General features: G+C 43.2%; 1 protein-coding gene across 1 annotated transcript in view; it reads left to right on the top strand.

Moving 5' to 3' along the window:
• The window catches only part of dock9b (dedicator of cytokinesis 9b), a 53,584-nt gene that overhangs the window by 15,927 nt on the left and 12,359 nt on the right, over positions 1–25,298 (top strand). Inside the window, exons 2-28 of the mRNA XM_073462430.1 lie at positions 5,618–5,734; positions 10,809–10,898; positions 12,142–12,224; positions 13,957–14,026; positions 14,703–14,798; positions 15,593–15,727; positions 15,813–15,987; positions 16,274–16,329; positions 16,937–17,011; positions 17,143–17,283; positions 17,960–18,304; positions 18,398–18,480; positions 19,133–19,255; positions 19,343–19,422; positions 19,515–19,702; positions 20,266–20,331; positions 21,482–21,574; positions 21,890–22,001; positions 22,240–22,358; positions 23,150–23,236; positions 23,329–23,418; positions 23,568–23,683; positions 24,091–24,160; positions 24,256–24,381; positions 24,671–24,742; positions 24,831–24,977; positions 25,163–25,246. Coding sequence (XP_073318531.1) covers positions 5,618–5,734; positions 10,809–10,898; positions 12,142–12,224; positions 13,957–14,026; positions 14,703–14,798; positions 15,593–15,727; positions 15,813–15,987; positions 16,274–16,329; positions 16,937–17,011; positions 17,143–17,283; positions 17,960–18,304; positions 18,398–18,480; positions 19,133–19,255; positions 19,343–19,422; positions 19,515–19,702; positions 20,266–20,331; positions 21,482–21,574; positions 21,890–22,001; positions 22,240–22,358; positions 23,150–23,236; positions 23,329–23,418; positions 23,568–23,683; positions 24,091–24,160; positions 24,256–24,381; positions 24,671–24,742; positions 24,831–24,977; positions 25,163–25,246 — 3,039 coding nt within the window. The remainder of the gene's footprint in view (positions 1–5,617; positions 5,735–10,808; positions 10,899–12,141; positions 12,225–13,956; positions 14,027–14,702; positions 14,799–15,592; positions 15,728–15,812; positions 15,988–16,273; positions 16,330–16,936; positions 17,012–17,142; positions 17,284–17,959; positions 18,305–18,397; positions 18,481–19,132; positions 19,256–19,342; positions 19,423–19,514; positions 19,703–20,265; positions 20,332–21,481; positions 21,575–21,889; positions 22,002–22,239; positions 22,359–23,149; positions 23,237–23,328; positions 23,419–23,567; positions 23,684–24,090; positions 24,161–24,255; positions 24,382–24,670; positions 24,743–24,830; positions 24,978–25,162; positions 25,247–25,298) is intronic.

Below are 25,298 nucleotides of genomic sequence, written 5' to 3'. Positions count from 1 at the left end.
GCACCTTTAATAATCACAGTACTAATGCCACTACATTCATGATGGTTATTCCTATGGCTCAGCTTTTTCCCTCTCACCTCACCTCATGCGTGCCCTGCTGGCTGAGTGGCCTCGACCTTATTTTGCAGCCTCTGTGCAGTTTCCTGTGTTTTCAGAAGAAGTTATTTCTCTGAATGGTACATTTCAGCGAGTCCCTTTGAAGCGAGTACAGTTAAAACAAGTTATGCTAATTATGCACAGTGCCTCACACATCAGAGGGCCCTGCAGTACAAAAAGTCAAACTCATGCACACACACACACACACACACCCTCGCCTGCCTTTGTGCTACACTGTGTTAGCAGCGATGGCGCTCAAACTGTAATGGAGTCATGACGGCCTTTGAAGTCATCCCCGACCCGTGGCGTGTCATCCCCTCTCTCTGACACCCCACCTCTCCCCCTCTCCCCCTCTCCCTCACCCCCAACCTCTCTCCCCACAGAAATAATTGGATGAGTTATTAATCATGCTCATTGAGTCAGAAAGATTCAGTGGCTTGTAAACATCAGTGTGGTTTGGGAGTTGTGTTCATAAGAGCATAAGGGAGAGAGAAGAAATAAAACTCCAAAATATGGGATTTGCATAAATTTACCCGCAGTAATTCCTCACTGAAAACTTTAAATGTCATCATTCTGAAACACGCTCGGCGATAGAAAACAGCTGAGCCGAGGCGCCTCCGTTGCTTAAAGATTAAAGGCGAGTGGTTCTCCTCGGAGAGAACGCTGACTGGATGGAGAAACAAGGGGGCAACTCAAAGTGTTCCTGAAGCAGCAGGAGAGTGTGTGTGAGTCTGTGTGTGTGTGTGTGTGTTGCGTCTCAGAGCCGGATAAGAGGGAAGTGTGTTTTCACTGACCCTGCTGTGGGTGCCTGCTGCAGCGGATACAGTGGAGGAGCAGTTCAAAGAGAACGAATCAATATCAATGGGGAGCAGAACTTTATCAACACAGATTGAGTGTCTCAATACTGTTTCTCTGGCTGGTGGGAGTTATTTTTAGTGATTTTGACAGCTATGCAGTTGTTGGAGCCAATGTAGGATCCATCTGACAATTAAAACTGGTGTTAGATCATAAACCAATTAAGGATCACTATGCTACTCACTTTCACATTGTAAATATAGTGTAGTCACATAGTTTGCAGGCTGTAAAATTAGTTTTCAAAACTTTTTCAAGGTAATTCTCGAGTAAATATTAGGAATGCAAGCTGTAATATGTAAGCATTACTTATTCTAGTATAATTACACAATAATCACCGTAATAGCTACTATTAAATATATGTATTCCCATCGCAATGTTGAAACAGCTGGCAAAGTAAATATTAATCAGAATGTACATTTATTAAGATCAGGAGCAATAATTTTACCAGGCAGGACAGTTTACAGTTGGATAAACAAAAGACTAATGACACTGTTTCAAAACATATGTACTGTATGTACCATTTCATACATACAGTATACACTGAATCCACACATCGGAGATAAGCTAATATCAGACGTAGGCCACTTCTGCGTAAAGCCTACGTTCAACAATAAATTAGCTTTTATTGTAACAACAGAAGCCAAGCCAATTAATCACAAAGCTTGTAATTGTGTAAATGTGCTTTCCATCTAATCACCCATTATTAGCCCCTTATTCCCAGTACTGCTTCCCTTATACCTACTGGTATTTCCCCAGTAATTCCCAGTGTATCAGTAGTAACACATACTGTATATATACAGTGTAGTTTGCAGGTTACAGTATAATCTAAAATGTTACAAAACTTTTTCCATTCAACTCCTTTTTGTCTACCTTTTTCTGCCACTTTCTATTTGCAACACACACACACACACACACACACACACACACACACACTAGGCAGGTGGAGCAGGCACATGACGACATGATCTCTGGGCCTCTTCTAAGTTTTTTAATGGGGGAGTGGTTGATTTCTCCTCCCCTCCTCCTCCTCCTCTTCCTCACACAAATCACATACTGTACATACAAACACACACACACACACACACACTCTCACAGCTGCACAGCTGTGAGGGTGGGAGGGGCCCTACCCTTCTGATGAGAGACAGAGTGGGAGAGAGAGGGAGAGGGAGGCTGGGCTATTGTGATTGAGCACAGAGGGGAATCTCACCGGACGGTCGACAAAGCTCTCTCACTTCACACACTGTGGGCAACTTTGTGCCATGGCAGTGTGTGTGCAGTGAGTCTCACACCTGATTGATTGCCATAGGATTGATCACCATGCAGGGCCGGGCTGGCAAAGCCCCCAAAAGGGAGATGGTGATAGAGTCTCCACAGCAGTACAAGAGCCTGGCTGAGATTGAGGCAGAGGTGGAGGCTGGGTCACAGGTGGCAGCGGTAAGTGTGCAGGACTGTGCCATCTTTTACATTTAGAGGCTTTGTAAAAACTGTTGTTCTGGGAGTTGCTCGCTAAAAGGAAACTGATCTGATCTGACTGTTTAACCGAGTTTTTTATCGTTTAGGTTTTCTTTCAAGAGCAGCTTTGAAGATAATTTAAAAAACGGTAAAGGCGGAAACGGGAAATAGCAGCTTCAGGGTACACCTCTCCAGGGGGTTGGATGTTGATCTTTTTTTAGGAAATGGAGCACTTGTGGCTCCCTTTGTTCATTAACTGCTTCTGAGCATCAGAGTCAGGGACTTTGCCAAGTTGGCTGCAAAGTTGGTGCAGTGAGACTCGCTGGTTTGTTGAAGAAGCTGCAGATACTGTACTTTAAGTTTTATGTAAAGATGTAAATATTTCTATAGTTTGAAACCAAAGACTGGTCACTTTATGACTGTTTTGCTAAACACTTGACTCTCAAAATTTCCCAATTTTCGGATTATTTGGATTATAAATCGGAGTAGTCACGAGTTAGGTAAGAGTATTATCAAACTGACCTCATAGAGCAGAATAGCATCTTCATCAGGCTTTAAGTTAAACTGGATCCACACATCTTTCTTGTATGTATATACAAGAAAGATGTAATGTATTCCTGTGAGGTAATTACTGACGAGTCACAGTTCACAGCTGCATAACGTTATCTTCCGTCTGAATGGCAATTATCCAGTTGGAAATTGGGACCGACGATTTTCTGCTTATCAGATGATCTTTTACATCCAAAGGGCTGAGAGATATGGAGGGATATTTTCATTGCGTCATCGGGAGGATTGGTCGGACCAATCAAAATGTAATGCTATGGTCAGACGTTTAATTGTCCTCAGATTGTCATGTGTTCATTGGACGCAGACCAAGGAGGCTAATCCAAATAATCTGGATCACAGCCGCGCCTAGTGGCCACATTCGGACCTGGGAGGTATGATGATGTAGAGATGGACAGAGAGATGAGCGCTAACTTTGAGTCATATTTTGTCTAGTGGCTGATGAGACTGATGAATTAGATCTTCACATACGCAGAAAGTCCGTACTGTTGCGTGAGTCAGACTGATGACATTGTTGGTTGTCCGTCGGTCCGGTCAGTTCACCACTTTGGTCAAGATCGAAGTATCCCAACAATTGCTGGATGGGTTGCCATTATCCTCAACGAGAATTGTACAAAATTAAGCTGAGCCTCTGGCGCCAAGTTTTTATTCGACCAATACTTATTTGCCGATTTATGAACAATTACCCAACCCAGTCGCCACAATAAATGTTGGTAGTGTACTTACCCATAAACCACGGATATGTTGAACTCAACATTTGTGTACAATTTTTAGTTTGGCACAAAAACCACTGAGGTTAGGGACAGGACAAGGTCATGTTTTGGTTGGTTCTGTCGCCACAAACACAGCTGGAAATTGTCCCTACATGTCGTTAGAAATACCCAACTTTTAACTGCAAATTTCCCAGAAGTCTAATCAAAAACATCTGGGGTTTGTTGCCATTAAAGGGGCTGGAAAATGTCTTTATGTCTCCATCCAGAGATGTGCTTAACAATGCTGAAACACAGTCTTGAACACTGGTCTCTAGCTTGGCAGCTGTTTGGCCTAGCTGTCAAGCAACACCGTCCAGTCCTCCTTGTGACATTTAAGTCAGCTGATGTATATATTATCCGAACATGCTATGACAAGTTTTTTAGAAATGGTGATATGATGGGTGTGGAATGCACAAAGCCAACATTTTACTCTGGCAACTGGACTGAATTACTTGCAAATCTAATGACATACCCATTAGCCTCAGGTTAGCAAATGTTAGCATGCTAACACACTAAATAAAGAACATGCCTGCTTAATGTTAGCACGTTACCATCGTCACTGTGAGCATGTTAGCATGCTGGCATTAGCATTTAGCTTGAAGTGCAAAGTACAAGCAGCAGCCTACCACAGCTGCTAGCATGGTTACTGATCTTTAATCTTGTTTTGTTTGTTTGTATGGTCAATAAAGCTGCTATATAGGAAACTGTTCACACACAGAATGTTATTGATGAGTTTTAAACTCACATTAGAGCCAAAACAAATAATTAATTGATATAGGGAGAAAATAGATTAGCAGCTATTTATTTCTTCCGAGCACAAATGCCAAACATTCATTAGTTCCAGCTCCTCAGTTGTGAGGATTTTCCTGCTTTTCTGTGTCCGTACACTGAACATCTTGGAGTTATAGACTGTTGGTCAGACAGAACAAGCAATTTGGAGACATTGTCTTAAGCTTTAGAGAGAACAACAATATCATTTTACTTATTTTTATTCGCAAATCCGGTCTTCTTTGTGATGCTTTAAAGCAAAGGAAATTGAAGGGAGGAAAGGATTATTACCATTGCTGAGTTCAGCTTTCTCTTCGTTCTCAAGTGTTGACTCACAACTTCATGCACTGTGTCCTTAAGTCTATGCCTGAAATTGATTGAATCTACAAGTATAGATTAGGTAGGACGTCCTCATTTTCTGTCTTAGCTCACCTTTAAGTAGATCAAAGCTTTGTTTACTTCCTTAAAATCTTAATATGAAGGCACATGTGTGTCATATTTGTATCTATTTTGTAATCACAGTCCAGTCAGTTGAGGGAAGACATAGTGGAGGACTCCCTCTGGTCTTTTCTGTGGAATGTAAGAGCCGATGTCTGCAGCGCCGGGGGAGTTTAATCTCTGCTGTATCATGAACTAGGCTCCACTATCTTACCTACTGGCAAGCATCAATGCCTACAAAGCCCCCTCTGTTGTAAAGTACTGTACGGATTTACTATGGAATGAAGAATCCTGTTCAGACTTTCCCGGTTTCTCTTTGAGATTTGTATTTTGAGCCCATGACACAGTGACTGGTACAATGGCACACACAGACTCTCGCTCATCCATCCCTCGCTTTTCTTACCCATCATCTCTTCTGTTAACCCACATTCATCTGTGTCTCTGTGCCAGTTCCAGCTTCTGTGGCTGTCAACCAGTAACTCTGTGAAAGGACAATAGCAACTTGTTGTCCAGACAAGCTTGAATACCCAAGATTTTCCTCTGTAACTCATCCCACAGCCCATCCACTGATTATTACCCTTATTAAAGTAAAATTAGTGGTCGATGAAGATTCACTAAACGACCACAAATATTTATCGAGAAAGCAAATGCGTTGCCACTTGTTGACGCTCTGTTGTAATCCTCTCTTTTAGGTGAAGCCAAAGATCATCGAGCCTCTGGACTACGAGAATGTGATTCTACAGAGGAAAACCCAGATCATCAGTGATGTGCTGCGGGACATGCTCCAGTTCCCCACGGACGACTTTCAGGTAAGACGTGACAGAGAGATATTCATTGAGCCCTGTAGGTACATTTTTGTTTAGCTTTTACCCGCTCATAGGTCAAACCTGATCGCAGAGCAGTGGCCTTGAATCTGGTATTGATCAAGGCTAATGCAGCGGTATGACACCACTGTTTACACGTAGGAAGTAACGCCACTTGGAATGATGTTTTGGATTGTTTGCCATCCACATTCAACACAACTAAAGTACTCAAGACATCCAGAAGATGCTGCTAAATGCTCCGCTGTGTCCGCTAGCCAGTTGCTAGCCATAGAACGGAGAGTCTTGGGGCAGGGTTTATCACTACGAGGAACCTCATTGCTCTACAAGTAGTCATGTGATGAACTGTTCATATAATAATATTGATTATGTCACTTTGAAACCACTTGAGCTAGCTATCACACTAGCACATGGCTTATTCTAGTAGCTGCTAATGTAGCTTTGAGCCGATAGTCTCAAGCAGGGATGAGATAAAGCTGTTTGATAAAGGTATTGGAGAGGAAGTACACATTAGCATAAATGGAAATATTCAAGTGCTGTACAATTACCTCGAAAACTCTACTAGGCACAGTACTTTCCACCACTGGGATCCCATTGTTATCTCTGTTGTTCTCACTGCCCTCTCCCCATACATACGAGCAGCTGAAAACACCACCTGTTCTCAGCAGGTTTGTTTGAAGTAATTCTGGGAAATGTAGAAAAAGTCTGAGAGCGAGGTGGGTGAGGCACGCTGAGATAAAGTAAGGACAGCGAGACGTCATCACATAGTAACTCCTGGTATTCTCAGCGGGGTGATGTGCTGCGTGCCGGCGGATCTGCCTCTTGAGGAGTGGAAGCAGCAGGTTTGAACGCAGCGCTCTGATTTGAATTCAAGTCAAACGCTTCATAAAGAGCTGCAGCATCAGACTAGTACATGTTCAGAAAGCAGCAGTCAGCTGGCAAACGATGATATGACCCAGCGAATCGATGCCTGAAATCAGTTATAAACCTGACTTCTACATGCACTGTATGTAATCGCTGGCTCGTGGTCTTATAAACATTTACACGCTACATATAACGGCTGCTTATGTTCAAAGAGGCTGAAAGGCCGTGTCAACATTACATCACCGCGGCGCTGAGACGGATCTCAGCGGGGTCCACTCCCAGTTTGAGCTGAGAGAGAGAAAACACCGGCGGACTCGTGCTTTCAAATGTTTGTCATTCCTCAAGTCTCCTGATTCAGACTTTGAAGGTCTGGTGAGATTCAATATTTTCCTTCTTGTCGACGAATCCCATGTGCACACCCGAAGCAACAATGAATGTTTTCTGCTAGGAGTATCGTGCGTATATCCAAATAGTCACGAGAACATGAAACACGGGTTCATCCGCTGCTGAAAATAATCCCAGAAAAAACAATTTCCTCCTGTTTGAGTTACGTTTGACCAGAAAATCACTGAACCTTTTGTAAAAAAAAATCAAACTGTGTATTTAAGCGGTGGGAAATCTTCAACGTACAGCTTCCAGACTATTTCACAATCGGTAGATGATGAGTGGTTTTCATTACAGGGTTGTCTGCAGAGCAAAGCCATTAGTAACTGCCCAGGACTACGTGTGTGTGAGAGTGTGTGTGACCCTGTCCGTCCATCTGTCTAACCTGCCATATGTTTTACATCACCGGGCTGAGAGAGGAGAAGGGGGGAGCCAGCCAGACATATGGGTGTAGCGTGTGCACGTGCTGCACACACACACACACACACACACACACACACACACACACAAACACACACATGCACAAGTTACTGGGCATACAAGAGAGAGCCTCATTTGGGAAGGATGTGAAGTTATGGATTTAACTTCCCAATACATGCACATTCATGTTAGAGAGATCCTTGGATGGATGTTGGACTAAACGTGGTCTTCGAACCGCTCACGCCCAAATATCTCCACTCCAGAGGATTTCATTCCTGCCTGGCATCACCCTATCTGCCCGCCGTGTCACTGCCTGTGGGAACACGCTCCTCAGGCCCAGTGGAGGCCATCAAAGCTCCGGTTTAATGACTGTGAAAGGAATGCCGTTAATTGGCAGCCAGCAGTTGACTGACAGCGGCGCGCTTTGGTCAGAACCTCCCGTGAGCGGCCGGTCAAACGGACAGGGCTGTGTGTGTGTTGATGGGTTTGGTTTCAGTGAATAGGCAAATAGAAAAGAGAAAATAGGTGTCTATGAAGCGTCACACTGTGCTATGCTAATTGGATATTCGCCCAGATATTAAAATTCAGCCGTTATCTTCTCGCCCTGGAGTTTTTATGAGCACCAAACGCAGGGAAACTGACCCCCTGTGGTTTCATCTCATCCTGTTCACACACTACTCAGGTTAAAGCAATAGTTGGACATTTTGTGAAATATTTTCTTTCAGGCCCAGAGTTTAATGAGGAGATTGATACCACTATCATGAGTGTAGACTAAATATGAAGCTAGAGCCAGGAGCTAGCTTAGGTTAGCATAAAGGCTAAACGCAGGAGGAAACAGCTTGCCTGGCTCCGTACAAAGGTGAATAAAAAAAAAGAGTACATACCAGCACCTCTAAAGCTCACTCACTAACATGTTCTATCATGTTAAATATGTGTTGCTTTTACATTTTGGCTTTTGTTCGGATTAAACAAACAAGATAAAAAGCCAGGCTAGATGATTCACCCTTCTGCCAGTCTTTATGCTAACCGTAGCTAGCTGTGAACCTTGCCTTATATTTAGTGTAGCTTTAGTTATGAGACTGTATCAACTGTTAGAAAGCAAATACATTTTTTTAAAATGTAAAATGACAGATTAACTGAGATATAACATGGGGCAGCCTCGGCCTAAGACACGCTTGCTGTTTCCTCATGCCACCAGGCTTTATACTAAGCTAAGCTAAGCTAGGCTAAACGCATCCTTGCTAGGAAAGACATGAGAGTGGACACAAACAAGATGTGCCAGGCTAGCTGATTCCATTTTCTTCAGGCCTTTATGCTAACTTAAGCTAGTAGCGTCTCTGCTCTAGCTTCATGTTGAGAGCAGCATCAGTCTCGTCATAACTCAAATTGAGGTAGGCCGAAGAGAGGCTAGCTGTGTTCCCTAAGCTAAGCTAACCACCTGCTGCCTCACCTTCATATTTATTGTAGAGAAACAAGAGTGCTATCAATGTTATCTTCAGGGCAAGAAAGCAAATTTTTCCCCAAATGTCTAACTATTCAGTTAATAAAATCTTTTTTCCTTTTATACAGCCACAACAAAAGAATAGAAATGACATTTTTCCTAACATCTCTAGTCTTTTGTAGCCCTAGCCAAACCACTGCTTTGTTGGCCTGAATGACAGAAACTTTCCTTACTGCAGATGTTTTAAAATATAATTGGTGTCACTGATTTTTATTACTTTTTTGATCTGCATACAGATTAAACAAGACTGAAAAAACTGAGCTCAGCTTGGGCTACTGACACGTCTTTAATTGCTATTCCGAGAGTGAACCGGACAAATGAGGGCAACGACTACTTGCCAGTGTAAGAATAGGAGATCTATGACAAAACTAGGTCATTGTGCCACTGTTTCCTACTCACCCCTTGAGGGCTGAGTAGAAAAGCAGAACACTTAAGTGGGAGCAATGGCGGCGGCAGCGTCCAATAGCTTGGATGACTTGCAAGCCCTGAGGCGTCTCTTGCTCCTCGGGTATGGATCCTCGCTCTGCTCTCTCTGGCTGTATCCATTTAATAAGGCTAGCAGGGAGAAGAATTAGGACTTGAATAATACAGGCAGCACAACATTCTCTGCAGTGCTGCTTTTTTTTCCCTTTCTCCTTTCATCTTTATTGCATTAATTTTTTAACATTGAAAGAATAGTTCAATCTTTGGGGAAATACAAGCGATGTCAGATACCAGTGAGCCGAGGCTTATGTTGTTGTTCCCAATCAGTGACGGACCTCGCTTCAAGATTTAAAACCATATGTGACTGCTGATGTGGTTTGTTTGAAACTGGTATGAATCAAAATGGGGCTCATCTTCCTCGTAAAGTTCATCGGGTTACTTTGTGGGTTGAAGTAATGGTGAAAGGCCCTCCTCTTACTACTCTATATTCTGTAAAATTGCTTCGGACAAACTAAGTAAGAGGAAAATCGTACGTAAACAACCGCAGAAGGACTTCCTGGAGTCATTTTCACATTTTGATTTTTGTAAAGACGAAACAAATGAGATAAAATGTGTATGCTTTAAAAAAAAACCTTTTGACAGAGCTAGGTTAGCCATTTCCTCTTGCCTCCAGTCTCTATGCTAAGCTAAGCTAATGTGACGCTAGAGCCAAGAGACGACTAGCTTAGGTTAGTATGCAAAAAGCCTAGCTCTGTCCAAAAGAAAAAAAAACCCAAACAAACTTGTTCTTGTTTAATATGTGTTGTTTTTACTTTTTTGGCTAGCTGATTCCATTTTCCTCCAGTCTTTATGCTAACCTAAGCTAGTAGCGTCTTGGCTCCAGCTTGATATTGAGAGCGGCATCGATCCTGTCATCAAAATCTTTGCAAGAAAGCAAATAAGTGAATCTTTTAAATGTAAAAAACGAGAGATTAAAGTAGATATAACATGGGTAGACCTAAAAGAAGCTAGCTGTATCCAGCCTTTATGCTAGGCTAAGCTAAGCTAACCCTCCCCTGGCTGTAGCTTTATGTTTTGCGTACAAACATGAGAATAGTGTAAATCTTTTCATCTAAGCTTCTGCAAGAAAGTTATATGTCAGCTGTCAGAGCGAATCAGAAAGGATTAGCATGTAGCATCCGTCTGCTGAAGTGTCCTTGGGCGTAGCACTGATCTCAGGAGGCTGCTCAGCACCTTACCTTGATCTCTGACCTTCCTTTGAAGGAAAGTACAAAGAGAGCAGCTCCATGGGGATCAATGAAGTTTAATATAATCACGAGGAGCAGTAAAAGCAACACTGAACATACACCTGAAGCAGGAAATGTGTTTACTATGTGCGTGTTTTATGAAAACATCGGCAGGATGGATCTGTTGTGCCCGTCTCTTCTATCTGGCCTGTTTTTCATGCCTGCTTGCCCTTTCTCTCCTCAGATCTGCACCCTGAGGCGCCAGGGTAGGACTCTATTCTCCACCGTGCCAGAGACCGCTGAGAAAGAAGCTCACTCGCTGTTTGTCCAAGAGGTAAAACTAATACATACCTGGACATAAGCCTGCTTTGTCCATTCTTTATCCCTCGATCTTGGCCTCCACCTCCTTCGGTCGTGACTGAAACCCCTCCTTATCCTTTTGTTTGGAGCGCGGCCATGTTTTCTCTCCCTTCACCCGAACACAGGTGCTTCGCCCCTGTCCAGATAATGCTCTCACACCCTGAAGACCCATCAGATATCGGAGCTCATAAGTTCAGACAGGAATCAAGCCAAGGATTCATTCTGATTTTTTGTATAATATATGGATAAAGCGGATCTGATTAGATTTCAGAGAACGCTTTCAAAAGAGGAAAGTGTTTGTTGACCACTCACATGAGCTAGAGATAAGGGAAAATCGATACGGTGCGCGTCAAATGCTTTGCTGTTAGCCTTTAAATGAACCTCCATTCATGTTCCCCACCCTCACATGTTTCCTGGCAATGCGGAGGATCGGCACACAGATGGAGTCCACAGTTCAAGTGGTGGTTCATGTAATGTTGTTACAGAGGAGCCGTGTGCCGGGGGGTCGGTTGGGGTGTAGTCCGATAGAGCCTGATGGGGGACAGTCCTCCATGGCTGCAGCCAGGAATGACATCATAGCTACATCTGGAGCAGCTGCGTAGCTTTATACAGATGTGCTGATATTTTTCTGAATTATTTTTCCGCTTTTTAGTGACCCCTTGCCTCACCCTACATGTGTTTTTTATGAATTCGCAGAATTGATGAGCACATACTGGAATGACACCAACCCAGTGATACTACTAGTGTTTGTTTTACAGATGTTTAGCTTGCGTCTCCCCTCTCTACGGGATAAAATAATATTTTTTAACCAAACATAACCCCTGAGTAGCAGCTTTGTTAGCTTGAACAGCAGTTCATTTTATGATGATGACAAAATTGGTCGATAGATGTCATAAAATGTCCGTGCAACGGTCTAAATTTCCATATAACCTGCTCGGGGCAGTGATTTTATTCCTTGTCCATGGTTGAGAGAAGGCCACATGGTTTGTGCCAGGATCATTTAGAAAGAAATACAGTATTATTCCCTTATCTGACATATGATAAGTTAAATGTTTGTCTTGCTAACTCAGTTGGATGAAATGAAATATTCCCGTACTTTCCGAGGTTGTTTTAGAAACCCGAGGCCGTCGGTGTCTGGACCTTGTATGTAAGTACACGTCTTAATTTGCTCCTGTTGTAACGACCCCTCGCCTCTTCTTCACCTTCTGTCTCTGCAGTGTATCAAAACCTACAAGTCCGACTGGCATGTGGTCAATTACAAGTACGAGGAGTATTCAGGAGACTTCCGCCAGCTCCCAAAGTGAGTGTGTTTCTGAATTACACTAACCGGTGCTTTCAAGTGTAGACCATTTTCCCCGAGAGGTTAACGGCCTACTGAGCTGCATTCAAGGTCACTGCCACCTACTCTGTTTTCACATGAGCGAAGCATCTAATTGCCGACCAATTTGCCATCTAGTTGTTTAGTCTATCACGCTCGGATTGGGTGCTTTGTGTTTACTCTATGTCTTCATATCTGCTCAGCGAATAGCCGGCCTCGTCCACCACATACCGCGCGATGCTGCAAAAGCCGTCCCGGGGATATTGTAAATCTTATTGTTGTTCGGTGACACTGCCCTTTGTTTACAGCCCAGCGAATGTTTAAGCCAGATCTCTAGAAAGACGGAAGCGTGTGTCTCGGAGGCTCCGAGCTCTTCCACAACAACAATAGAAGGCTTCCTATGTTTTCCTACCAAGGATAAGCACAGCTATTCTGGGACTACTGTTGATAGATATCGTTAAAGCTCAAGGGAAATCCCACAATGCCTTATGTGTCCCCGCTCGAGCCACTTTCTTTAAGGACAGGAATGTGCTTTACAGATGTTGCGTGTCACATTAAAGACATCGGAGAGTAAAAACTAGACGAGCCCCGGCCTTGGCCCTGACGCTGTTTATACTAGTCGTTCCCCAGAGCGAGCTGGGTCTTGTAAAGGTCGAAGGGCAAACAGTCCGTCTGGGATCGGAGCTGCACTCAGAGGAGCAGCTGCAGTATTAGAGCCACTTCCTGTACAACTAGAAGCACTACTGTGTGGCCTTGAAATTAAATAAACCCTTTTGTATTGTGCGTGTTGAAACATGTGTACTGTATTTCTTAGCGCTACAAGGTCAAGAATTTTGGATTAGTTTTTGAGTGTCTATCCAAATCTACCAAGGGCGGCATTTCCAGCTATGGTTTCGACCAAAAGTACCTGGAACCTTTTGTCTCGGGAACTACTTTTCAAGGTTCCTTCAGGCTGTTGTTGTCTACATTCAGCACACAGTCGATTAGGCAAAATATTCTGTTGATTATGAGCCATTCCTGCTGTATTTCGTCCTCAGCATAAAGGCCCATTAAGGCCTGGACTAACCACCCTGAGCAGTGAGTTTTTGGGGGTTAAAATAATGTCTCTGGAACTTAATTTGAACCCTTTGTTCCCAATCCCTGGGAAAAGTTCCTGTGGTGGAAACGTGGCTGAAGAAAGATGCCACAATTCTCGCAATTGCTTCCAAAACATCCAGAATTCATTATTCCATTGCACTTTTCCCCTGGCCTATTCCTGACAGCGACATGGGGTCCTCATTTGGTCGAAAATTGCGGCTGCCAGAAAACTTCTTTAGATCAAATAAGTTTGATCGAATTACATAGCTGGGTCGGGTAAACATTCAGCTGAGTTCTGCTTTCTGTTTTTCGTGACAAGTTGTGTTTTTCTTAGCTGAGGGTAATTTGTTAGACCGACGATTCAGACAGAAAACATTAGGAATGATTGTGCGGGACTGTTTGTTGGCCAGGAGCCTACAAATAGTTGTGCTAAGCTAAGCTAACTGTCTCCTGGCTTAATCTTCAGATTTAGGGACATCTTACTCACCTTGTTTTCCCAAAATGACCGATCCCTTAAACTCTGTTATTGCTGTTATATCATTCTGAATCTCTCTTTGCTCATTGTTTTGTTTATGACAACTGAAGTTGAACTAGCTCAGAGTCTAAACCTGATCTGATCTCTTCCCTGTACTTTCAGTAAGGTGTTGAGGCCTGAGAAACTGGCACCTCACCTGTTTGAGGTGGATGAAGATGTGGAAAAAGACGAGGTAAGTCCCCCAATCGCAAGCCCTGTTCCCCTCGTTGAGGGAATTCTTTGATTGTCCCATTGTCTTCTCACGCCGGCTATTCAGCAAACCATTACAGAGTTAATAACAATGACGGTACAGAGGGCAACAAGTTCAACCTCTCTCCAGCCCTGCTCAAACAAACTTGATTACAAGGGATGGCAACAGAGCACAAACATTGTTTATTGCACAACATTGTATTCATTTATTTAATTTCTCTCCTTTATTAGAAGTCAACCTTTGGATGTTTTGTTTAATGCTCCAGGCCCCAGTCGTTTCCCAGAATAGCTGACATCTTCGTGACATTTCTTGGATTTTAAGGGCACTCCACTCCCGACAATAATTACCTCGCTTTAGGCATTGATTTAACCGAGGGGCAGGTGACCTTTAATGGACCGAAATCTCCTGAGATTAAAGAAGTGCGCTGTTGATGTAAATGTTGATCTTAATTAAGAGCCTCCTTGTCAGGAGGAAACAGGTCGGTCAATGTGGGCCTGTCCTCCCACTCGCCCCGAGGACGGTCAGCACATTTTTAAGCTCAGAGCAAAGTAAATGTGTGAGCGTGTGTTTTGAATACAGACATAAACGTCTATAATATCTGTGTTTAATTTCATTTACAGTAGAAAACATATATTGATGGATGTGTTTCCTCCTGCAGGACACAGCGTCCCTCAGCTCTCAGAAGGGAGGAGTGTCCAAACACGGCTGGCTGTACAAAGGCAACATGAACAGTGCGATCAGTGTTACGATGCGGGTGAGTACAGCGACGCCACTAAAGCGTTTCACAGCCTCTTCTAATAGCGTTAGCGGCGTGGTTAAAGGGGCACTCCGCTGGTAATACTGTACAAAATTGTTGGAGTTCCCCTTTAAGTTGATGTCGTCATTGTCATATGAAGCCTACAGCGTATAGGCGACTTGCAAACAACACTTTTAACACAACTAAATGACATTTCATACATGATTAAGTTGAACTGCTGGAAGGTGAGAGACAGAAGGTGGAGTTTAAATCTTTCACAGCCACAGTTAATAATCCAGTGCACCTAGAACATACTGCAGGAGAATTTATCCCTCCACTTCTTCATCATCCATCCAAGTCCATAAACTTCACAAAAGCGATAAACGGTCCCCCAAACATGTCCTGTTTTCCTTTTGATATATCAGTAACCTTTTCTAATGCAGGACTTAATAACATCTGCCTTGCCCACTGTGGTCTGCTAGTGCTTTCCCAGAAGGCTGCTATCAGTCGTCTGGCAAGCAGAAAACAGAGATGTGCCATTATTTGTTCCTTTTGATTGATTTTGTTCGTCTGGATACAATCTTTACATAGAAAACCTTCGTAAGTGTCTTTTTGAGTTAAAAATCATGTTATCGATGTTAGATATTTGTGCACATATGGAAATCAATTTAGCCTTTGCTTGTGGTAGCCTATAAATTGTTGTACATATTCACTTTACTAAGCGTTCCCACGCCCCATCTCCACCCTTGTGGTATTTTTAGAGAGAAAGAGGCCATAAGGGATGTTAAACTTTCTGTATTTTCATCCTCTAGTCGTTCAAGAGGAGGTACTTCCATCTGGCCCAGCTGGGCGATGGATCCTACAACCTCAACTTCTACAAAGACGAGAACACCTCCAAGGAACCCAAGGGAACCATCTTCCTCGACTCGTGCATGGGGGTCGTTCAGGTAAAGGACCTTACACTAATGTGCTGAGGCCTTCGAAACTGCCCAAACGTGAGCGCAAATGTATGAAATCAGAGTTTCATTTCAGAACAGCAAAGTGCGTCGGTTTGCCTTCGAGCTGAAGATGCAGGATAAGAGCACGTTCCTGCTGGCTGCCGAAAGCGAGGCAGAGATGGAGGAGTGGATCGGCACCCTCAACAAGATTCTCCACAGCAGCTTCGAGCAGGCCATGCAGGAGAAGAGGAACGGAGACCTGCATGATGGTACGTTTCTTTCCTTTCTTTGACGTCTTAATTATTTTTGTGATTGTTTGTCCGCCTTCTCTCCATGTCTTTTGGTGCTTGCTGCACCTGCTGGCTTCTCTGTTGTGCCTGTAATAATTTATCTCAAGGCTGTTTCCTTATTAAAACCGCTCATGCTTGACTCTTTTTTTTATCAGTTTCCTGTGTAATTCTCCCTTCCTCTGCTTAGAGAAGCTGAGACCAACACATCATTATGTTTTTATATAATTGCATTAGCTAACAGAGCACATGTTGATCTCTCCAACAGATGAGGAGCACGGAAAAACAGACCTCTCCTCCGGAAGTTTTCAAGACAGCTTTCAGGTAGCCTGTTTTCTCCATCTGTAATGACATTAAAACAACGCTCGCCACCTCTGTTTGACCACGCGACAAGCACCGCCATATGTCTTAGTCCATATACTGCAGAGGTGTCAAATGACTTTACTTGGAAACAGTCTGAACTGTGACTTGCGTTTTGCTTTAACATCTGTATTTCCTGCAACCAGGTCCCCACATTTTCCTGTTGGTGCTAACCAAGCAAACATCTGGTTTAGTGTGCATGGTCTCCAAATGTAGAGGCCAGATGAGGCCAACGCTGGTGCTGAAAAGGGGTCCGGAGGTGGAACGTGGCAGTCTGAAAACAAACACTTGTAATTTGTTGTATTTACCAAATCAACATTAAAATCAAAGGACTATGTGTGATGTTAAAGGGGTGCTTGAACTGACAAACCTATGGAGACCTATAGAGATACACTGACTATAAACACTGTCCCTGGATTTCCTGATCAGTGTTCTTTCTTCCCTTAATTTTTTATACAGTACATCCAACCCAGGCCTCTGATCTAGACAGGCTGATTGTTTCCATCCCACTCCCTTTTTAAATATTAAGCTGTTCTTCTATGAGTCCTTTTTTTGCTTTGTTTTTCAACAGACTGCCAGAGATATTGAGTCCAAAATGAGGAGTGAAGCTCGCCTGAAACTCTTCACGTTGGATCCTGACACACAGGTGATGAAGATAATACCTGAATGCTAATCCTTGTACATTCCGAATGAGTATTGCTCTCATCTCCCTGGCACCAGAGTCAGTTTTGCTCCTGTTATTGACTGATTTCCTGACAGCATCTCCTGTTTCCACAGAAACTGGATTTCTCTGGCATTGAGCCCGACGTGCGGCAGTTTGAAGAGAAGTTCGGGAAGAGAGTCCTGGTCAGCTGTCACGACCTGTCGTTCAACCTGCAGGGCTGTGTTGCAGAGAACGAGGAGGGACCAACAACTAATGTACGTTTCAGTGAAAAACAAACATAGATGAAGGTGCTTATTACAAGTCTATTTCTAAGTCGACATGGAGGCAACAGATCTGTGAATGCACACGTGTGTGCGAGGACAGAATCACGCTTCTGGAATAATTCCGGGAAACGTCCTTTAGTGAACGAGGGCGAGGTTTAAATCAGTTAAGAAGATCACAGACAGTTCAGATGGCCCACTTGGCTGGCCCCTGCCAAAACTGGTGTTGTTGGCACGAGGGATGGCCGCTACCATAGCAACCAGCCTGGGCCTCCCATCATGCATTAGCACCAGTCTGAGGCTGGTTTCCTGCCGTCACTCTCCAAGGTCTCTGTCTCTGTAAGAGACGGACGCCTCCTACACTCAGCACTCAACTGGGAAACCACAGCTATTAGCTCCGCTACTCAGAACACACACACACACACACACACACACACACACACACACACACACACACACACACACTCACACACACACATGCTCAAATGGGTTTGTGTAATGGAAATCCACAGTGGAAAGAGAGAAAGGGAAGATGAATTACATCTATGGTACATTTTGACTGAGTGGAAAACGAGAAGTGCATTAGGAAGGATGCGTATCCCTCAAAAAGTAAACTACTGTCCTTTTTCTTTCCTCAAAATATGTTCCTTCCTCCCATTATTCATCAAAGGTGGAGCCTTTCTATGTCGTCCTCTCCTTCTTCGACGTCCAGAACAGCAGAAAGATCTCGGCCGACTTCCACGTCGACCTCAACCACCCTTTGGTCCGTCAGATGACATCAGGCTCTGTCAGCGGACATGACATGCACATCAACGGCAGTGGCGATGGTCCCTTAGATAGCCACAGGCAGGCCAGTGGGCTCCCAGAGGGGGCTCTCCAGTACCCTAAACAGGGGGTGTTCTCAGTCACATGCCCCCATCCGGAGATCTTCCTGGTGGCCAGGATCGAGAAGGTGCTGCAGGGGGGGATCACCCACTGCACCGAGCCCTACATGAAGAGCTCAGACTCAGCCAAGGTACAGAGATTGGTAGAGATGACGAGGATGAGGCTGTGAAATCTCAAATTATTAATCTGTGTAATCAACCCCACTTTTCTTGACTACTTATAGATGGCTCAAAAGGTGCTGAAGAATGCGAAGACAGCCTGCAGCAGACTGGGGCAGTACAGGATGCCATTCGCCTGGGCTGCAAGGTATTAAAAACCATTGTGTATTTTCTTTAATCTTCGTTTGTTGTGTCAAAGAACTTGAAACAAAACAGCCACAACCCCCACATTCAAAATAAACAACAAAAGAAATTAAATCCCTCTGCAGCATGACAGAGAACAAACCCACTTATCTACAAAGCAATTACACAATAAAGTTTGGTTTGGACTATTGGGTATGTTTGCACCGTTTGTTCAGTTGCTAATTAAAGATTTCAGATATCCACAACACAAGTGCTTGTACCCAATTTTGTTTACAAGAGAATAAATGGACTTCCACCAGCAGGCAGTCTGTTTCCCTCCCTGAAGAAAAGGGAATTGAGAACCTAGAATGATAATACATTAGATAAACATAAATGGTAAATCTTGTGTCAGGGTTGGTTGGTGTTATACAGAATCATATACTACATCTGATGATTTCTTGCACTTGAAGGAAAACTTTAAGCTTCTCAAAGTTCGAGGAGACGTATTCTCTTGTGCCACGATGCCACATAGTGATTCAGATTTAGGATACTGCGTATAGACTGAGTGGGAGCTGTCAAAGGAAAGTCAGCCTGTTGGGATTCACAAATCTTTGAACCACTAGTGTGGAACTGAAATGTGCCCTTTCTCCAGTAGGTTTCTTTCTTTGTCTCCGCAGGCCTGTGTTCAAAGATGCATCAGGAACTTTGGACAAAGGCGCTCGCTTCTCAGCTCTTTACAGGCAGGACAGCAGCAAGCTGTCAGACGAGGACATGTTCAAGCTGCTCACTGACTTCAGAAAGTACGCTTCTTCCCCTCTCTGAAGATCACTACAACTGATCTCTATACAGTTTTCTTATTGCTGTTTCTGTGTCTGATTTCCCGACAGACCAGAGAAAATGGCCAAACTCCCTGTCCTCTTGGGGAACTTAGATGTGACTATCGACAGTGTGGCTCCGGATGTAACCAGTAAACCCTCCAAATATTTACTTTTAACATCTATTTATAAGCGTCAGACTTCAACCTTGAACTCTGTAACTCCTCTTGTTTCCTGTCTGCAGATTGTGTCACTTCCTCCTACATCCCCGTGAGGAACTTTGAAGGCAACGGGCCCGGCAGCGCTCTCCTGGAGGTGGAGGAGTTTGTACCCTGCATTGCTAAGTGCTCCCAACCGTTCACCATCTATAAAAACCACCTCTACGTGTACCCAAAACACCTCAAATACGACGGACAGAAATCCTTTGCAAAGGTAAAGGTTAAGTTAATGTAACAATCCTTTGAATAAGAGGAAAAAGGGGATTATGCCTTTAATTTTGAGCCTTTCTTTTAGTGGTACAATCAATATTTTAACCTTCATATGTTACAAAGTCATCACAAAACCTGTGACTTTTCCTTTTTGGAAGGTTAAGCTTTTTTTTGGCCACCATTCTCTCATGATCATCATTTTGTGTTCCTACCCTGTGAGACAACTGGCAACCGCCTCTGGCTCGTTCAGCCAGCAGCAGAGCTGGATAGAATTATCCTTACGCAGAGCAGCAGCTTCTGATTAATACATTAATACAGGCTTGTGTTTTTCACTAGGTCAGCTCCATTTCGGAAATCAACCTGCCTTCTCCCCCATCATCTGTCTCTCTGCACACTTTTACTTTAAATGAGAGCTGGCTATCCTCTCCTTGAAATATCTTCCCACTCTTCACATCTAATACACATCAGTCAAGAAAGTGTCCAGCTAAAATTTGTTCTGGGGTATCTCGGGACTTGTACATGCTTTTCTCATCTGTCTGTTCCCAAACTTCCGTCCCCCCTCTTCAGGCGAGGAATATTGCCGTTTGCATTGAATTCAAGGATACTGATGAGGATGAAGCCCTGCCGCTGAAGGTGTGTATACATAGCTCTCATTTCAGCTCTTTGCATGCTACATAATCTGAAATGACAAAAATCAAACCGACAGAGGTGTGAACTCGAGTCACATGACTTGGAATCGACACCAATGGACACCGGTGACTCGTGGCTTCACTTGGACTTTATCATCTGTGGTTAACATACTGTGCCAAAAATATATTTACACTTGCCAAAAGTCCAAAATGAAACTGTTGGCTGTTCTCTGGTTATGTGCTCTGTGCAAGCCAAGCCACACATGGTCGTTTGGATTTTAAATATATCAAGATTTTTTGAAAGTGATAAATACAATCTGCAAATATACTTACTGACTGATACTGATTTGATTTAAAAATTTAAAAAAGGACTTAACTTGTTACTTGTTGGTCGAGACTTGGGACTTGACTTTGGACTCACTAGTCTTGACTTTGGTCTTGACTCTTGACTTGTTGGTCTCAAGTTGGCAATTGACTTTAGACTTATTGGCCTTAGTTGGGACTTGTCTTTGGATTCGTTGGTCTTGACTTGGGACTTGTTGGTCTTGGCTTTGTTCTGGACTTTAGACTGGTTCATCTTGACTTGAGACTTGACTTTGAACTCAGTGGTCTTGAATTAAGACTTGTTGGTCTTGACTTTGGACTTGTTAGCCTTGATTTGGGTCTTAACTTTGGACTTATTGGCCGTGGTTGGAACTCGACTTGGGACTTGTTGGTCTTGACTCAGGACTTGTTGGTCTTTGCTTTGGTCTTAACTTTAGACTGGTTCATCTTGACTTGAGACTTTACTTTGAACTCATTGGACTTGAATTAGGACTTGTTAGTCTTGATGTGGGTCTTAACTTTGGACTCGGCCTTGACTTTGGACTTGTTGGACTCGACTTGGGTCTTGACTTTGAATTTGTTGGCCTTAGTTCGGACTGGATTCGGGACTTGTTGGTTTAACTTGTCAGTCTTGACAAGGTACTGTTTGTCTGATTTAGACACTCAACTTGGGTCTCTTTTTTTTAAAATTGGTTTATCTTGGTTGTGGACTTGATTCTAGACTGGTTCATCTTGACTTAAGTATTTGCTTTGAACTCATTGGACTTCAAACATGCACTCCTATCTCTCTCTCATGTTTGATTATTTCCTACTTTATGAATCCACTGCAGTGCATCTATGGCCGTCCAGGAGGTTCTCTATTCACTAAGCAGGCATATGCAGCCGTCCTGCACCACCAGCAGAACCCTGAGTTCTATGATGAGGTATTTATATGCTCATACTACTCATAATCAGAGTTTTATTGCTATCATAGGTATTGTTAAATGCTTAATAATCAGTAGAGAGAGCCAGATATGCTCTGCAACATATGCTCAAAGTCAAAAAGTTATATGTTCTTTGAAAGCAGAGTGTTTTGAAGTTAAGGAGGTACCTCTCACCTCCTCTTATGTTGTTTGAGCACATTTCAATCCCCACTGGAAATGCTCCGCAGGCCTTTTTTTTCACTTTCATTTTCCGGAACAAAGCCCCCTGTGTATTAGGGAACGAACCCCAGGAATCTGTGTTTTTCTCTCCTTCAGATAAAGATAGAGCTGCCTACTCAGCTGCATGAGAAGCATCACCTTCTCTTCACCTTCTATCACGTGAGCTGTGACAGCAACAGCAAGAAGAAAGACTTGGTGGAGACGCCAGGTAGGCTGCAGCTTTCAGTCACGTCTTCCCCTTCTGAATTAAAACTCCAGCGGGTATTTCTACTGTGTTTCAGTGAATTCATGTTCATTTCTGCTGTGCATCATATGTGCAAAAGTTGTTTGATACAGGCATACTTTGTACAGCGTGATGGTAGTTTTAATGAGGTTGTTAGATATATTTTAAATTGTATTACTACTTCTTTACAACCATGTGGCCTCTACCTGTCCTTTACTCACAGTGGGTTCAGCATGGCTGCCTCTGCTACGGGACGGCAGAGTCATCATGAATGAGCAGCAGCTGCCTGTGGCTGCCAATCTGCCCGCCGGGTACCTCAGCTCCCAGGATGGTGTCAACAAGGTAAAAGAAGATGATTAATATTAGACATTTTATTAATTTTTGAGAGTTATGCGTGCAGTTGATTAGCACTAAAGGTCAGGAGAGGGCTGTGAAATTAAAATCTCAGCAGGACTTGTGGTTGTTTATGGAAATCATTGATTGCTGCAACATTCTGTTTAAGTAAGGCACGTAAGTGCTTTAGATCGAAGTTGTTCTGCCGGTCAAACAGTTTTCCAAAATGGTTTTTAAGATTGGATGCATTACCATAAAAGATCCGGTGCAGGTTGTGGTAAATGGTCAAAGATCTTATTAGCTGTGATTGGATTGGGACCTCGCAGATGCCCCGACAGGCTTTCACATGAAATGCCTGTGGAATCTGATGAGCATTAAAATTTAATCCAGTAAAAACAATCAATGCCATCTTACCGTTAAGATCCCTGTGTGTTGGTTATGTGGTGCAGGGATAATGGGTTTCCTGTAAATTTAATTAAAGCTGTAGTATGTATGTAACAGTGGCTGTGCTTAACACTTGCAGTTCTCTCAAAATGAGCCAGCATTGAGCCTCTAAACTCTGACTGCAATTACTTCATAAGAACTCTGGTTAAAAAGACTGTATTTATTTATCTTGTAGTAAACTGTAGCCATATGGTAAGACAGCTTGTCTTCTCATATTACAAAAGAACTGCGGCTAATTTATTGATTATATCATGTTGCTTGTGCCTTGTTATTCTAGATGTGCTTTAATAAATCAACACAGTGCAGTGTTTTATTCAATATTAAGTGGAGTAATGGTTGCCTACATGTCATTACAGCACTCTGGCTCGGAGATCAAATGGGTAGACGGAGGAAAAACCTTGTTCAAAGTCTCAACTCATCTTGTTTCTACAGTTTACACTCAGGTGTGTCCATTTAATTATGTCCATCAATCTCACCTGCTCACCTCAATGGAAATAAATGTCAAATATATGAGTAAATGATGTGTTTTCTTTAGGATCAACACTTGCACAACTTCTTCCACCACTGTCAAAGCATGGAGATGTCAGAACAAGCTTCAGAAGGGGAGCTGGTGAAATACCTAAAGGTACTGCGAGCGTAATTTATCGCTAATTCCCCCCCGGGGGAAAATGCAACACACCCCTTTTATTCTTGTCTCGTCAAATAAAATCTTGTAATCTAGCATTTAAGGGAACATGACAAGCAGGAGTCTTACTTCCTCCCTTCCCTCCCCAGAGTCTCCATGCAATGGAAGGTCATGTGATGGTCAACTTTCTGCCCACCATCCTCAACCAGCTGTTCTGCGTCCTAACCAGAGCCACACACGAGGATGTGGCTGTTAACGTGACCAGGCAAGCCAAACACAAACGCTTAAGCACACATGTGTGAGACGCCTGGTTTCCAGCAGCAGAAAGTTATGTGTCCGAACGATATTTTTGGTCTCTTTTAACAAACTTCATCTGTAGAAAATTATAATAACAGCACTTTCATCTGGGTCTCTCTTTTTCCTCTGTTTCTCTTTAATAGCCAGAATCCTTTTTCTCATTAGACTCACCTATGGCTTGCACACGCTGTGTATGTATCTCAGTTGGGTGTGTGAGTAGTCTTTGAAGCTCTGTAGGCAGTGTGTAAATGAGCTGTCAGTGCCTTTGAATGGATAAATGTAATTCCTATCTTTGGCTAGTTCTTTATAGCGAGCCTCACGTCCTCCTTTTCTTATTCTTTTATATTTTATGTCACCATGTGTGTCTCTGTGCAGGGTGATGGTTCATGTGGTAGCACAGTGCCACGAAGAAGGGCTTGAACATTACTTGAGATCTTATGTCAAGGTGCAGTCTTTTCTCACTATATGATGACAGTGTGCAGGTATATTTATATGTTCCTGCTTAAGTTAAAATCTCATTTTCTCCCTCTCTACTCTCAGTTTGTGTTTAAGCCCGAGCCTTATTCCTCCACCAACGTAAAGACAGTTCATGAGGAGCTGGCAAAAGCCATGACTGCCATCCTCAAGCCATCCACAGACTTCCTGACTAGCAACAAGCTGCTAAAGGTAACCTAAATTCATATCTATTCTGTCTCAGAAAGACTGTAAATGAAGAAAGAGTGACGTTGAGATATAAGTTAGTAAGAAGACTCAGCTTTCTTGCTTTAGCTGTTGAGTTGACTGTGTAATTACAACAATTTTACATGTTGTTTTCATGATAATTATACATTTCTATGGCGTAATTGCTTGTCACATGCCTGGACTCCTTTTAAATATAATTTTAGCATCTTGTAAACATATCCTTCCACATTTGGGATGGTAGCTTTCCTTGCCTAACTCTTTCTTTGTGTTGCAGCACTCGTGGTACTTCTTTGAAGGCCTGGTGAAATCAATGGCTCATTATCTCATAGAGTGTGGGAAGGTCAAGGTGGGTCTTGTTTAAGTCCTCAGTCTTCCTTTCTTGAACCACTTTCCTCCAAGCCTAAATCCTCTCCCTCTTTTCTCGTTGTTCGCAGCTCTCCAGGAACCAGCGTTTCTCTGCATCGTTCTACCACGCAGTGGAGACTCTGGTGAATATGCTGATGCCACACATCACGCAGAAATACAAGGACAACCTGGATGCGGCTCGCAATGCCAACCACAGCCTGGCAGTTTTCATCAAGGTTGGCACTCCTCCCGACGCCTGCAGTGACTTATTGTCCTTTAATATGTAGATGAGCTTGAAAAACTGCCCTTCGGTTAAAGACCGTAGAGTTATATTTAAATCATCCTCACTGCAGATGGTTTATGTTTGGTGATTAACATAATTTTAAACAATGATGTAATGTTTGCTCACCTTTTCACTCAGCGCTGCTTCACCTTCATGGACAGGGGCTTCGTATTCAAGCAGATCAACAACTACATGAACTGCTTTGTGCCTGGCGACCCCAAGGTGAAAAGGCTCCCCTGCTACCGTCTTTAACGCTTTTATCCCAGTTATTAAA

Source organism: Pagrus major, chromosome 24, assembly GCF_040436345.1.
Source record: "Pagrus major chromosome 24, Pma_NU_1.0".
Taxonomy (NCBI): Eukaryota; Metazoa; Chordata; class Actinopteri; order Spariformes; family Sparidae; genus Pagrus; species Pagrus major.
Note: the sequence above shows the minus strand (reverse complement) of the source record. Positions and strands in the feature narration are given on the sequence as shown.